This window comes from Corvus cornix, chromosome 28, assembly GCF_000738735.6.
Source record: "Corvus cornix cornix isolate S_Up_H32 chromosome 28, ASM73873v5, whole genome shotgun sequence".
In the NCBI taxonomy this organism is placed as follows: domain Eukaryota; kingdom Metazoa; phylum Chordata; class Aves; order Passeriformes; family Corvidae; genus Corvus; species Corvus cornix.
The window spans coordinates 341,309-353,437 of NC_046356.1; the positions used below are offsets into that span (position 1 = coordinate 341,309).

The following is a 12,129-nucleotide window of genomic DNA, read 5'->3' on the forward strand; positions in this document are numbered from 1 at the left end:
CAATGTATTTAAGAATGGAAAAAACTGCTGGGCAAGAGTGATGTGAAGAGAGGAGTGAGAATATGAGATACAACTCTGCAGACCCTCAGGTCAGCGCAGGAGGAAGAGGAGCAGAGATTCCCCAGCAGCCCATGGTGATACAGGCTGTGCCCCTGCAGCCCATGGAGGCCCACAGGGGCAGAAGTCCAGTTCCTGCAGTCCCTGGAGGACCCCTGACCAGAGCAGGGGGATGTGCCCTAAGGAAGCTCTGACCCTGTGGAGACCCTGTGCTGGGGCAGGCTCCTGGCAGCATTTGTGGACCTGTGGTGAACCATGATAGAGCCATCAGTTCCTAAGGGACTGCACCCTGTGGGAAGGACCCACAGTGGAGAGGTACATGGAGAGCTGTCTCCCACTGGAGGACCCTGCTGCTGGAGCAGGAGGAAGGAGCAGCAGAGACAAGGTGTGATGAACTGACCACAACCCCCATTCCACATCCCCGCTGCACCACTGCAGTGGGGGAGGTGGAGAATGTGGGAGTGAAGTTAAGCCCAGGAAGAAGGGAGGGGTGCAGGAAGGTGTTTTTAAGATTTGGGTTTATTTCTTATTAATCTACTCTTATTTGATTAATAGTAAATTAAAATAATTTTTCCCCAAGTCAGGCCTGTTTTGTCCGTGATGGTAACTGGGGACTGCTCTCTCCCTGCACTTATCTCAACCGATGAGCCTTTTGCTGTATTTTCTCCCCCTGTTCCATTTGAGAAGGGAGGAGAAAAATGGGCTTGGTGGGCACACTGGCCAGCCAGGGTCAGTCCATCACAGTGTGCCATTATGGAGGCTCTGAGTGTTTTTGACAAGACACATACTGCAAGTGTACAGAGCAAGAGACAGGGGGACCCGAGTGATCCTTTCAGTCTTACATTCCTATTCAAGCCCCACTTGTTTGCATGGTTTCATTTTTACACAGAACTACAGATCTGCCCGTAAAATTTCGGCCTTAGAGCAATACTGGATTTTTCAGAACTCGTCTTGAAAGGCTTTGCCTCACTCTTCAGTCATTTGTCCCATTACATTTCCTGCGGCTCACACTGTTAGAATTGGGCATTACTTTTCCCTTTATGGGTTTGCAACCTCCACACACAGTCAAGGGGTCTTGCTCTGGCTTTGACTGTCAGACAAAAAACCCTGGAATGTAAATCTTCACTTTCTCTTCGTAGTGACAAAGTCCTCTGCCAATTCATCTTTTCTTGTGTTTAGATGACACCAGGCACGAAGATGTTCTCCCTAGATGAGGGTCTGGCTTTGAATTCTTAGGTCTTCTGTGTCTGAATTTAATTCAGTGTCCTCTTTTTGTCACTAATATAATCCAATTTTCAAAAAATACAGAAACACAATAGAAGATTTGTAACAGCAATTTCCCCTCGTGTGACTCACCTGTTGTGGATATCCTGTCCAGCACTCTCTATGGTCCCAAAGCCAAGGCTTCTGCAACAAAAATGCAAGATGTATGTGAGAATATCAGAGCAGTTCTTTTCTTGTCAATTGTCTAATTCGTTTAGTTTGTTACTGCTATAGATTTTGTTGTGTTTTATTACAGGCAGAGCTGGTCGCGCTTTCTGGAATCCAGATGGCAAGAGATTTCCACTAGAACGACGTGCATCTGCTTGTGACATTTCCAAATTGTGGCTATTTGCCTGAAATCTCACACACTATTTAGCCTTCCAAATAAAATAGCTCAGAGAAGACTCCTCCCAGCTTTCTGCAGTCTCCTACAAGTTTGAGGTGGTGGTGGTGTTTTCAGCATTTAAAAATAATCTTACAAGTATTTCATTAGGAATATCTGTGATTTAGACATAACACTTAAATGTGGATAGAAAGCTGAAAACTGGTCTGTCAGGTTATGTGGTTTTTCCTCTAACAGTGAAGGTTCTGCTGAGGTTTGTTAAGTAATGAACTTCTGAAAAGATCCTGCTCTATTTAATAGAAAATTGGTAGTTTAGAACTTGGCAGTTCTGAAACTTTCATAGAAATGTTGCAACTAAAGGCCCCAAGAGTCCTCCCTGCATGGAGCATGCTCTGCCTGGTGCTGTGCCCAGACTGGATCTGAGCTCACAGAACAAAGCAATGCCTCACACCTATGAGGGTAATTTTCTCTAAGTTCTATAGGGCTCCAGGTATCAGAGCTGAGGCAAGAAGGCAGCATTTCTTCTTCTCACTGAGCACTGCTGGTGCGTGGGCAAGGCAGAGGGGGAACAGGAGGCAGTAGTTTTAGGTGCAGTGATAATTTGGAACAGACACAGTCCCCGCTGTCCAGGAGTGGGGTTGGGAGTAGAATTTACACCAAATACATGTACAGAACCAGGAGAGATGTGTGATATAGAACCAGAAAGGACAAAGCAAAAACTGTGAAACAACTACAGCATACTGCTTACCTAAGCTAAAAAGGAACTCCAGATCCCTGAATTTCATCATTCCTCTACTCTCAGCAAATACAGCTGATTTCTGGTGGCCTACTGGAAGATAACTTTCCTTTGTTACAGGCTGTTTCACTGACTCATGGGCAGAGGTTTTTGCTATCAGTCTAAAACTACTAATACAGAATTTAAAATTTGCTTTTCTCCTAAAGAAAGAAGGGTGCTTCACAAAAACATATGCACGTTAAAAAGCTACTCAGGTTACAAAGTAAACACGTGAAATTCAGGAAATCTCACATGCAGATATGCCCTGTCATGTTAGTTCTTTGTCCTTCTTTTTAATGTAGTCATTTTAGTACAATTTAGGTAACAGAATAACATATTTGCTACAGCATGTAGAGGTGCTGTCTGTAGGATGGATGTCTCCCTTTTTTGTGAAAATTGTAAGATGTGTGTTTAATAAAGACAGGAGCCACAAAAAGTGCGAATTATATTTCATCCATATAATGGACAGATAATGTACAGAAGAATATGATTTTGCCCCTTGTTGCCACAGGGCAACATTGTACAATGCTAAGCAGACCATCCAGACCAAATTTCAATAGCTGGTCTCAAAGAACAGCCTTCTGTTTCGACGTGCAGATCCACAAAACACTGCAGCTGGGATTCAGATACCTTACTCCTCAGCTAGCTCATCTTATAACCCTCATACTCTTGAGTACCTTAAAATCTGACTTGAAAGTCTGTGTAAGTTCAGAAGTCCTTCACTTGTTACAATAATGAGGAGTTACAAGGAGAGTTTGTGCCTGCTGCCTTGGGATGTGACCATTTTCCATCACTTAACCCATCAGACTGTACCAGAAGACTTTTGCAAAGCTCACCTAGGGAACCAGATGCAACAAAAGAGTCAGGGGAACCTTTAAAACACAGGCAGAGGATGGCCAGTGCCCCCAGTCCCAGCTCAGTGACCACAGCTCAGGGACTAGAGCATACCCATGGCTCTTGTTACCATTTCTGCCTGGTGAGGCAGCTCGATTTGTATCCAGAGGACTCACTTATTTATCAAATTGGAGAAAAGGCAGAGGCATGAGCCTGAACCAATCATATCCTGGGTAAGGAACAGAAAATTAACAGATAAAATTATGAAATTACAGTCTATGCTCCAAAGGAAGGCTGATCTCTTTACTTTAAAGAGGTATTGGATACAACACACAAACAGGCCCTGCAGCTTCCAGCTTAGGTAAGTGTTCTATCTCCTACCCTGCAGAAATGCACTTTTACACAATCCCAGCTGTCTTCTGCTTTGCCAGAAGAAGAGGGAACATCTTGGTCCTGGAGTCCTTCAAATAAGCATGATCCAGTATGTCTGTGGTCTCCTAAGTGTGCTATGCAGGGGACACACACCAACCTGTATGGAAAACCTCTAGAAGAGGGTCTGAAAAGACATGTTTGACAACAAATTCTGCCATTCTTGCAGGCACTGGCTGGGTAGAACAGCAGGTGACTGCTTGTGTACTCACATCGTACAGGACAGCGAGTCCGGTGAAGAAAGAAATGATGTAAAATGTAAATCTCCAGCTACAAACAAACAAAACAAAGGACATTAGAATCCCATTCGTTAATGCCTGAGCTGAAAGTCTGTGTATCCTCACACTAATTCAAAGAACAATACTATTAAGGCAAAGACACATGTTTGTATTTTCAAGGTTTGACCAAAACAGGAGCAGCTCTTTGCATGTTACCAGCACATTTCCCAGACTTCACAAAGAGCAATTCCTCTGCTATAGAGATGGCAGAAGACACAAGAATCTCACTGACTAAAATCACTCAGAGAATAATCCCAAAGCTACCCAGCAGTAGCAGCTGAATTTGTAAAAGTGAACCAATGCCAATCTCTCCCCATGGCCTTTGGAGATCCAGTGTGCTAAATTTGTTATCATGTACAGTAACTAATTACTGTCATGTTTGGCCCAGTCAGGAGCCAATAACGATTTACCAACATTAAACCCACACAGAAGTACATACAAACTGCCCAGTTCAGTGGACAGAGGCAGGTCACCTGAATATTCACACTCGTAGTAAGGAATGAGGGGAATTTTATCCCAACAGAATAAGCAAGTTATTAATGAATGAACCACAGGAAATATTCAAAGGAATAAAACTGTCTAAACCAGTCCTTTAATTTCCAAAAATCCCCGTAACAATTCAGACTTAACTGCATTTTGAGAGACTCCACCTGTCAATGAAATCCCCAGGAATTCCAAGACAAAAATAAACTCTACAAAGCTGCTACGTCACATCAGAGAGACATTCTGTCTACAGACTGCACATGGTGACAGAGAGCAGGTGGAAGGACACTATCCTCAGTGGGTTCAGAGGCAGGAAAGGATTTACTGTTTCCTATTTACTGTTCCTATTTACTACAAATCATCAGAGTGCAGGGAGAGCTGACATTTCATCTGGATGGAGGCAGAATAAACACTGTTGCTTTACAACTCCTTAGTCACTATTTCTGTAAATATTTGTAACTATCTGGAATATTATAAATAAGTAATACATATCCTTTTCTTCTTATTGAATTAGGGTTTTTAGGCAGGGGTTTTGAATTAGAGGCGAAGTGTTAAATGGAGCACAAGCTGATGAGCTCAAAGTTGATGCCTACCCTATGGATACACACTTTTAGATAGATGAATAGTACTCCAGGTATTTAATGATTTCTTTTAGTTTTGTGGCTTTCCTGGGAGAACTCAATTCCTTACACAAATAGCAGAGCAGCCTCTTGTAAATAAGGCATTCCAACCAAGTTGTGGAGAATCCTCCTTTTCTGTGAAAAGCTGAGCCAGGACTGACATTCAGATCTGGCTGACCTGATTATTTATTTTGTGCTTCCACATAACAAGGAGGATTTCCACACAGCTGTTTCCAAGGCAGTTTTTGTTCTTTGTTCACAAGTTTCCACCCCTGTGGAAGGGTGCCAGTTTGTGACTTTCAGGATGCTGAAGTCAAATGACAGCAGAACCCTGTGGCTGTTTGAAAGCAACAGTGTGCAAAATAGTTGCAGAAAAGGTGCAGCAGAAGGAATCTTGTTGCAGGAAGGCAAAGGGAAACTATAGGAAAGGCAACAGAAAGGATGCCTTTTTAGTAGGTACCAAAGCAGCAGCAAAGCAGTAAGATGTAAACAGCAGAGAGTTTTTCAGGTACAAATGTGTGTCAGAGCAGAATGCCAGTCTGACAAAGTCAGGAAAAGTCAGAAACAAGGGCCCAGTAAGGAATAAAGGTACAGCAGTAAAAGGAGACTTGGAATTGCAAATAAGGGGGGAAAAGCAAGAAATGTTTCTGTAACAGAGCAGCAGCAGAGAATTACAGCAGAGCCAAGTGGGTCAGGGAAGACCCAAAATGCTCTCTGCACAGGGATGGAGGGCACACAGGGAGCTGGGATCTCTCTGTGTAGGGATAGAGGGCAGGGGGAGGCAGTGAGCTGTCTGTGGAGCTCAGCTTCTTTGAAAACCTGACGTTCATGGCTTGTGCTCCTGCTCACCAGGCCTCGCTGAACTTCTTGGACAGGCTGGGCCGCTCCATGTTCCGCCGGCGCCGGAACCACTTCTCCACCTTCCTCACTGGCAGGTGACATTGCTTGGCTAAACTGAGCAGCTCACGCTGGAAAACAGGTGAGGCAGCACGTTCAGATCCAGGGCAATATCTCACATGACCCACCACAGAGCCCAGCTGGAGCCCCTGGCAAGCCCAAGTCTGTTCAGGCTAAGGCATCTTTCTGAAAGCTGTCCATTCCTAGTCAAGATCTTGGATAGCAGAAAATCTTTCAATTCCCCTCTAATCAGTTGGTTGTTAATGCTACTATTGAAACTTCTCATTTTTTATGTGAACTTCCTCAGTTTCAAACTGGTCTTGTCTCCTCTTGTGACTTGTCAAATCACTTTCTCACCCTGTCTTCAGGGACCAAATCCCTTAAATCTGTCACTCCAAGAAAGATCACTGCAGCTTAAATAGTATTTTATAGTTCTGCACTGAATCTTGTCATGCCTCTCAGCATTCTGATGCAGTATCATGATGAACGTCATGAGCAGAGGCAACATCATTTTCCTGCCAGATATTCTCCTGTTCTGGTAAACCTGTTAGGGGTAATTCTTCAATAGATTACTCACAGAAATCCTGCAATTACCTTCCTTCTTGTCCTTAGGCTGTTAAGAGTTTGGCATGTGACAAGAAAGAAGTCTGTCATGTTTTATATTCCTACTTGGAAGTGTCATCATGGATAGCCTTATTTTTTAAGTAAAGCAATAGTTTTTCATGGAGTGCATTTACCTTAATTGGTATCATGTGAGAGTGACTTACCTAGTTGGAGCATGCTGTACAAAAATAAGCTCATTACCAATTTTCAGATATGCTGCTTTCAGATATGCTGTTTTTTGAGTTCTGTTCTTGTGGTGGAGACAAACGGAGACACTAATTTATATTCTCCAATTGCTCCATCATGTGGAATTCCTCCCAAGAAAAGGCTGCCAAGAACTACAAACTCTCATACTGTATTGGACAAGTAAAAGCTGCCTCCAAGCAGCGGTTTGAGAGCTCATGGGAGAGGAAGGAAGCCAGAAGACTGGCTGAGGTGTAGCCGGGCAGTGGAGAGAGCCAGGTAGCAGCTCCTGCTCCACCTCATGCTGCTGTCTCATGGTGAGGATCTGTTCTGGAATCCCAGATCTGCTGGGATAAAATGTACCACTTCAGTGCAACGGGGGTGCAGGGAGAGCTGTGGGAAAAAACTGGTGTCAAAGCCAGGTCTTGAGTTAGATCTCTGCCACAGAAGCAATTATACTGAGAAATCTTTGGATTTTGGGGACAGAAAGGCAAGTGGAAGGTTAGGGACCACCACACTGGCAAGTGTCCCTGAGAACACTCCTTCCCACTGCTGCAGAGATGGGACCAATGCCTACACTTCAATTTTAGCCTCTTTTCGTTTATTTCTAACCTAGTACTGCATGTCCTGGAGCTCCTCATGCCCCACTGCAGCACAAACCATGCTGCAACACCTTTGTCGAAGCAATGTGTTTGCAGTAGAATTGTTCCTTGGGACCGGAACCCATGGTGAGCCCCCTGCTCACCCATCCTTGGTAAGAGTTCACAGCTAGTGCTTCGAGGCCAAGAGAAAGCCTACAAAAACAAGCTGAATGAAAATCAGACTCCTTTCCCTACCACAGAGTTCACACCCAGTGACTTCACTGACCAGATTAAATTCTAAAATCGCCTGACAATTCACAGTCCTGCCAGTGGTTTTTCCCATCAGCAGCAGCCATTATAACTCTGGGTCATCTTGCCAATTTCTTGAAAATCACTCTTCTTATCCCTCAGGGGAAAACTACCCACCAGCTGTGCTTGCAGGTTTCTGATGCCCCTCACAATCTCTGTGATGATGACCAAGAAAGACTCTGGCTTCTTGCAAGGCCAATCTCAAACTCATGGATTGCATGGCAACAGAATAACCCAGTCAAGGACTAGGAGATCAAGCAAGACACATTGGCTGAGCTGCAGGGACTAGCCACGTGCAGTCAACTCAAGGCAGCTGATGTGACTAATTTTTTACAGGATTTGCTAGTATGTGAAAAGAAGCCATCACAAAATGGCTGGGGTTGGAAGGGACCATGGAGGTCACCTCGTCCAATGGGCCCTGCTCAAATAGAGCCAGGTGTCAAGGACTATGTCCAGAGAGCTTTGAGTTTTCCCATGGATATAAACTCCACCACCTCTCTGGGCACCCTGGGCACCCTGACAGTAAGAAAGTGTCACTGACGTTCAGGCAGAGCCCCCTGTGCTGCATTTTGTGCTGTGTATAAGGTAAGCACTGCAGGGAACAGGAGTTGTCACTATTTCCTTCGAGAGCACTGTCTCCTCCCAGGAGTTCGGAAGCAGAACTGAGAGCTGATGGCATTGCAGGAGGACCCGTGCTGCAGTGTTTCCTTTGCTGAGCTTCCAAATATGAATGGCATTGCTAAACTTCAGGATCCCAGATGGGATTTTCTTTGGCTAAAGACACAAAATCTAAAGGAAAGCAAAGGAAGAAGGGACTCACCTCTCCAGGGTTCTTGCGGCGTGTACTATAGAATGTTTCTAGCACGGGGTTGGGCTGAGCTTTTGGTCTCTGCTTGTCTCTCACACCCAGTTTGGTACTGAGGGGCAGGGCTACGGCTCTGCAAAAGAAAACACAAAGGGTCAGCCGAAACCAGAGCAATGATTTCTGATTTTGCAGCACTGTTAAAACATGATGCAGTACCTAACAGCTGCCTCCCACATGTGAATCTAAACATGAGTATCTTGTTAACCAGGTAAAATCACAAACTTACAGTATGAACTGTTGGACTTGTACCCTACTGCTCTGAGTTCTGTGCTGTGATATTCAAATTTACACGAGGTTGGCAAATGCTGTATCCTGCTTTGTCAACTTCTGCATCACCAGTCACAGGTCTCTGGCTTGCTTGCAGCTGATGGGGAGTACCACACTGGTGATAAAGCCTAAATGCTGTTTCCTGCTTGATCTAGAACATGGAACATACATGGCATTCACCTGAACTAAGGCCTTGGCTCAGGATCAAGAGGGAGGCTCTGCCAGAGGTCTAGTATTAATGTAGAAGAAATGTCCTGCTGAAACAGAAAGCCACTTGGTCTTTCCTGGAGTAACTTACCTCCATGTTTCCAAATATAAATCAAACACAGTTGCAAAATAAGGACATGACAACTAGAAACCTTGTCACAAGGAATGGATGTTTGCACCAGCTGTGCATCTTCAGTCTTTCACAGTGAAATAAAGCAAAAGAAATCTGCATAAATAGAAGAAAGTTATCCAAGGAAAACTGTTCAGAGAATTCCCGTGCTCAACAATTCAACTCCTCCACTACTGACACTCCTCTCTACCTCAGCAGCAGGAAACATCCTCATCGAAGGCGTGAAGTGAGAGCCTGCATAAATATGGCACAAACAGGAAACTTGTCAAACAATATTAAAAAAAAAAGAGAGACCCAAATCAACTGAATTTTACTTGAATTTCTCTAGAATTAGCTGTTTTTATTAATTGCTCCCTTTTACACACTGCCACTGGATAAGTGTCTCTGTGTTACTGACTGCAAACTGGTGCTGAAGATGGTTTGAGCTGACAGAGGCAGCGAGTGCTGAACCCCACACCTGCTCTGCCTGGTCACTGCTGCTGTCCAGGCAGGTCCTCTGATCACTTCTCCCTAATGATTTGGATACAGAACAATTATTTTTTTTTTCCACTTCGCTTAAAAAAGCTGCAAAAGCTATTTCACAACATAGGTGTTTAAAGCTGTTCTACTTCAAAATAGGGATATAAATGGGATATATTTATGGCTGTGATTATCTGGTGTGGTTACCTGTGGTCTCTGCTAGTCATAGAGCTTATACTCCATATGCATGTCTTTAGGGACGATTTCAGGTCCATCATCCTTCAGAAGGGTCTTTTAGAAGTTTTCAAGAACTCATTTCTTAATTTAATTAACAAGTCTTAAAAGCAATTTTATAAAAAGACCCCCTACCTAAGGAATGCTGTAACTTCTGTTAAACCACAGAACGGGTACACATTTTGCTCACTCGTATAACAGCTCATTTCCACTTTTCTTTTGCACAGCCAACCCACGTGCCTGTGTATCAATTGTTCTTTGTCACCATCTCTAGGAAATTCCTTTGGCATCATTGGCTATAGGAACATTCAAAGATGTACCAAGACCAACAAAAATGATATGTTTCTACCATAAGAGAAGGGCCAGGGCTAAGTATGCTTGCTGGCAACAAGACACATAGTTGTCACAAAAACACAGGTAAGCATTGACTAGTCACAGGGAAATTTAGCAGCACCCTGGCACTGCTGTTAGATGGCAAAGGAATACAGCCATCACTGGGAATTCCAGGTTTTGGCTATGACTGCTCTCAAGAAATGTTTTAATTGCATTTAATGAATTTTTTAAGATGAAGTGATTGGTTTAGTAAGAGTGCTAATGGACCAGCAAGTCCTGTGCTAAGAACAATAACACAGTATCTCAATAATATCCATAACTCCACTGAAGTTGGGAAAACATCTACCTTAAGCTCTGCACCAGGTCTTGGTTCTTATATTAAACAGTTCCTTGAAGTAGGCCTGATCTTCCTCTTTCAAAGACCAGGCATCAATACAAGAACCTCTGAAGAGGGAGATGTAATAAATTCTATTGCTGAAAACAACCTCATTGCAACTTCTTATCAGGCCATATTCTGAAATTTTCCAGACACATTAAAGAAAAGAGTGTCAACACAGCTTGCCAACAGATTTATTTTACTGAAAAACTACTTAAAGTATCCTGATAAATTTCTTAATTTTGTTTAGTCCCTGATTTCTCTATATTTCCTGCGATTTCTTATGGTCATGGCATAAAATCTCGCTGTAACAAACAAGCCAGTCGCAGTGGATGAAGACAGGGTGTAACCAGTTACAGTTACTTAGTTGTTGAGATTTTGCATTTACCCATGATTTATGGAACCCATCCTACTTTTATGAACATCATTGGGAAATCAAGGCCTGAAATTCTTCCTAAGGGATGTTTGCACGCGTTGGCTGTATGCTCTGACTCAGTTCTCAGTTAAGTCCTGTTCCAAGCATAACCCTAAGAGGATGATGCTCATACTGATTTCAACATCACAGATATGTCATCTCAGTAGCAGGGACAGTCTCATCATGGCACTTTATCAGCTCTCTGAAAGACAAAAGGATAAATCTGAGGACTAAGCAATACCCCCCTCCAAGTCAGACACAGTCAGGGAGATGATTCTCATCACCAGTCTACTTCTCCATCAGTGAGCACCTCTCGCTCCATGGTTTACATGGCAGAGGTCTCACCAAGGCATTTTTTTCAGTAATCACAGAACAATCTGTCTTGTGCAAAACCTGCTGAAGTTGAAACTAAATGGATTTCTCATGAAGGGGCTTAAGCTGCTATTCCCCCACCTTTCAAAAGTGGGCTACACTCCTTCTGCAGAGGCTTTCAGAGTTAGTGCGAGATACAAGAAATAACTTTGTGGGGGGATTTTTTTATTATTTAGAAGGGTGCCACTTTGCAAATACCTTCAAGTACTAAGAAATGCAGAACCAGTGACAGCAGCAAGCAGAACTGCTATTTTTGAACTGCACAGTCTCTTTTAGCCTCCTGCTTTCCTTTGGCAGAGGGCTATTGCTGTGCTCCTGCAGTAGTCTCTGCCTTCTCCTGCTTGCAGAAGAATGTTCCTCACCACTGAAAGTGACTGTTCTGTTTGCTACAAGGTCTCGAGTCACTACAGTGCTGCTGTCCAAACTGAGTCATGTCCATTTTCAATCAAATGCTGCAACATGTCCCTCATCTTTGCACCAAGCCCTGCCTGTAAGACCTTAACAGGAAACCATTTCCAGATCCTTCCTGATTATGGATCAACAACAAAAGTCTCTGTGCAAAATAAACTTTAGAAATGTACATTTCTAAATAAAATACTCAGAATTGGTATCCTTTCTTTCTTCTGGTTTTGAGTTCAAGTATCTGTTCCTGGCAGATCAAGAGCATCCATTTCTTTCAATGTACAATATACAGCTCACATACTGTCACCACCCTCCCACAAAGAGACCTAGTATTTCTGACTAAAATCCTCTTCTAGTGAAATCTGGGAGCTATGTGGATTCAAATTCACTGACTTTTCCTTTCAATTGCCCTAC

At 43.5% G+C, this 12,129-nt stretch overlaps 1 protein-coding gene across 7 annotated transcripts in view; it reads right to left on the reverse strand.

Moving 5' to 3' along the window:
- Positions 1-12,129, reverse strand: part of LOC104696922 (ceramide synthase 4-like) — a 44,655-nt gene that overhangs the window by 8,890 nt on the left and 23,636 nt on the right. For all 7 annotated transcript variants that reach the window (XM_019293100.3, XM_039566443.1, XM_010411444.4 and 4 more), the window contains 4 exons: positions 8,476-8,593; positions 5,932-6,050; positions 3,914-3,971; positions 1,414-1,464 (listed from right to left, as the gene is read on the reverse strand). In XM_019293100.3, the coding sequence (XP_019148645.1) occupies positions 1,414-1,464; positions 3,914-3,971; positions 5,932-6,050; positions 8,476-8,593 (346 nt within the window). The remainder of the gene's footprint in view (positions 1-1,413; positions 1,465-3,913; positions 3,972-5,931; positions 6,051-8,475; positions 8,594-12,129) is intronic.